Source organism: Echinops telfairi, unplaced genomic scaffold (assembly GCF_000313985.2).
Source record: "Echinops telfairi isolate 266 unplaced genomic scaffold, ASM31398v2 ScPeMD7_7437;HRSCAF=8475, whole genome shotgun sequence".
NCBI lineage: Eukaryota > Metazoa > Chordata > Mammalia > Afrosoricida > Tenrecidae > Echinops > Echinops telfairi.
Window position 1 is genome coordinate 149,831 of NW_022111337.1, and position 3,682 is coordinate 153,512.

Below are 3,682 nucleotides of genomic sequence, written 5' to 3' on the forward strand. Positions count from 1 at the left end.
ATTTTGGACGCTGAAACGTAGCCTGCTCATTTTGCTAATAAACCTCATAATCATGAATATAATCGGTGAGTTGTGTGACCTCCACAATTAGGTATTGAACCCAGCAGATAAGTAGAGTCTCCTGGGAGGGATGGTTAGTATTCAAATTGATTTTTTAAAAAAAGATTGGAGGATGGAGGCATGTCTGACTCTGACATCACTGGGCCGATGTTGAGTTTGACTTTCCTCCACCATTGTAAAGTCAGAGGAGGCCAGATGCATCCCTGTGTCATTCTTACAGATATCTATTCTCCTTACATTATTTATGTATTTGGTGCCTTTCCTGTAGCGATAAAGGTGGCAACCAAGCAAGGGCTGCTGTTTCCGAAATCAACCCTGGAGTAGCTGTAGAAGTGAGACAACATTAATCAGAAACCTCTAGGACAGGCTCACTCTGTGTTGAACCCGTTTTTCTGCGTGGGCAGGTGGAGCAGGAAGTTGAGACAGATCTGCCAATGATAGCAGCAGTAGAAAGAAAGACAGTCTTGCCCTGATTCTTGTCAGTGTGCCTTAGGACAGCTTCCACTGTTTCACTACAGCAGCACCCCAGACCATGAGTGTCAGTACCGTGGGTGATAACAGGATAGCACAAAAGTTTGGGTTCGTTGAGGCAAGATCATTCCAAAGGCAGTGCTGATAACTACCTGAAGGTTCTTTTTGAGGTTGAGGACTACCTTTTAAAAAGAATATTATAATTAAGTATAATGAAAAGAGTGAATTACGCAAAGCAGGAGTAGACACACACACACACACACACACACACACTCAGTAGATGTCACTATATTTTTTACTAATAATAAAGGTCAGAAACAAAAATGGAAGGTACTTTACTGGACTGAGCAATGTTAAATCAGGCCCAAAGATCCGAGTGTCCCCAAATCATATGAGACAGCTTCTTCTTAGAAAGCAGATCTAAACAAGTTCCCGAAATTGTAAGTTTGGCTGCTGACCACACCCCAGAGGTCAGTATGTATTTTCTCTGACAGCCCAGGCCACCTGTCTTTGGTCCCCTACTTTGGGTTGCAGGGTTCCCATCTAGCCTAAGACACTGACCCATTTTCCATTGGAGGAAAACCCCATAGACCCCTGCCCTCTGTCATCCCTGGAACGATCAGGATGGAGCACTCTGAAGAAAATACCCCATGACTTTCTACTTCAAGGGTCTCAGGGAGATCAAACCCATGGTCTGAAGAATGTATCCTCAACTTTCTGGAAGGGAGAGGGCTACAGCACAGCTGAGAATCAAAAGGAGGACCTTCATGAGAACTGCTTTATGTATGCCCTACTCATTCCGAATGACAGCTGCATCACTAGGAGCCCCACCCTGCCCACCCCGCAATCCTCCATACAAGATGGGAGGCCTGTGGCCGAGGTTTTAGGTCAATGCCTGCCATCTTTAATTTTGTTTTGTGGTCCCAGGGAATAAAGTTCTTGAGCAGAGCTGATGGTCTCAGGTCAGCAGAGTGAGAACACCCAGTCACTACATGGAGTCAAAAGGGGGCCCTGCGTGAGGGCACACGTAGCCTACAACAGAGGGCCAGCCGGCACAGAGCCCTACTGCTAAGGACTACCCTTGTAGGCCCCAGGCAGAGCTGTTATAGCAGAGGAGCCTCCTTTTTCTGTCCAGGGGTCCTAGGGTTGTGGGGGCCATGGTTTAATGAGATATTAATGAGTAAGGACTGAAAACCATAATCATCCAGGAGAAAGGACGTGTCAGAACATTTCTCCTGTGTCAATTCAGGGTGTCACAGCAGGAATTACATCTCCTTGGGTTTGGGAGTCTCAGGGCACATTGGGAGTCTCAGGAAGGTGAAATTCTTGTGATAAGGATGTTGCCTTAGGTGAACCAGAGGGGAGGGGAGCTCAAGAATTGACTTGATGGTAAATGAATGTAGAGAACAGAGAGGGGCTGGAGGAGCCTAGGCCTACCCAGACTGGGCTCAGCGTGCTGCCCCATGAAGCCCCAGGCAGGGAGAGCAGGCATAATTAGCCTGCGGCATAATTTAACTTCCTTCACAGGGTTCTCAAAGGACAAACTGATCTGGAGAACAGGAGTCTTATGGGTTGTTAGAGCTGTGCCCTCAAGGAAAACTGCGTTGGTGGCCTTTGTTAAAGCAAGGCCAGTACCTCCCCTCGGAAGGTGCACAAAGTCTCTCAGCCTCCCTTCTCCAGTGGGCTCACAGCGCTTGCTCTCCTGCTCACACTCCTGTGCCTGCTGTCCCTGAGCAGAATCGCCATGCCTCGTGGTCATAAAAGTAAGCTGCGCGCCCAGGAGAAACGCCGCCTGGCTCGAGGTGACCCCCAGGGTCTCAAGGATGCTCAGGCCACTGCAGCAGAGGAGGAAGGGCCTGCCTCCTCTTCTCCTGTTTTGGGGGCTACTTCCCAGAGCACGCCTACTGTGGAGCCACCTAGCACTCGCCAGGGGCCTGGCAGCGCCATTTCCATCACCACAGTTTTTGCAGGTGCTGCGGCTGAAAGAGCTGAGAGGGGTGCCAGCCAGCTTGATGACCAGGTGGCAAACATGTTAGCAGCCTCCTCTCTCAGTTTTGCCCCAACGAGGACCCCTCTCGACCAGAAGGCGATTTTGCTGGTTCATTTCTTGCTGCGCAAGTATAAGATGAAAGAAACCGCAACAAAGGAAGACATGTTGAAGTATGTCATCAAAAAGCATAGAGATCACTTCCATGAGATCCTCAGAAGAACCACAGAGCTCATGGTGCTGGCCTTTGGCATTGATGTGAAGGAAGTCGACAGCACCAGGCACTGCTATGCCCTGTTCAGCAAGTTACGATGCAACCGTGATAGAAACCTTCCTGGTGAGGACATCTTGCCCAAGAGCGGCCTTCTGATGACCGTCCTGTGTGTGATCTTCATGAAGGGCAACAGCGCCACTGAGGATGTCATCTGGGAAGTGCTTAATGTGATGGGGATCCATGCAGGGAAGAAGCATTTCATCTATGGGGAGCCCAGGAAGCTCATCACCGATGATTTGGTGAAAGAAAAGTACCTGGAGTACCGGCAGGTGCCCAACAGTGAGCCTCCACGCTACGAATTCCTGTGGGGTCCTAAAGCCCTTGCTGAAACCAGCAAGATGGAAGTCCTGGAGTTTTTGGCCAGGGTCCATAATACCGTGCCCAGTGCCTTCCCAGCCTGGTATGAAGAGGCTATGAGAGACGAAGAAGCGAAAGCCCGATCCAGATTTGCAGCGCTGGTTCGTACTAATGCTATACCCAGTGCACATCACAGGGTTCCAGGCAGCTCTTTCCACTTCTAGTGAAGTCAGAAGCAGTTTCTCCACTTTGGTTTAAAGTAAGCAGTCAACTTTATAAGTAGTGGAGGCATTGAAATGGGTCTAGAGGGAGCCGTGTCCATTATATATTTGTACCTGTTCTGCACGAGTACTTTATAGGTTTATCTTTTGTTGCTAAAAATTTCAAATATTTCTGTTTTTAAAAAACAAAGATTTCCTTAACTTCATAATCTAAGTGTATGAATGATATTGGTTGCACATTTACTGCTTGCTGCCTCTGAGATTTAAGAGTAAGATTGTTTGCTCTTTTATAAGACAGCCCAGGAAACCTTTCGTCGCATGTAGTCATCTGGCACATGAGAAGATGAGATTGGAATAGGCATAGCCTTCAAA

The 3,682-nt window shown here is 48.2% G+C and overlaps 1 protein-coding gene across 1 annotated transcript; it reads left to right on the forward strand.

Annotated features, from left to right (window-relative positions):
- Positions 1-2,275: 2,275 nt before the first annotated feature.
- On the forward strand, positions 2,276-3,313 carry LOC115872684 (melanoma-associated antigen B10-like). Its single transcript, XM_045298670.1, has one exon. The coding sequence runs from the start codon at positions 2,276-2,278 to the stop codon at positions 3,311-3,313; it is 1,038 nt and encodes a 345-aa protein (XP_045154605.1).
- Positions 3,314-3,682: the final 369 nt, after the last annotated feature.

Excerpts from the sequence above, each read along its gene's own strand:
- LOC115872684 (XM_045298670.1), top strand. The coding sequence starts at position 2,276 with ATGCCTCGTGGTCATAAAAGTAAGCTGCGCGCCCAGGAGAAACGCCGC.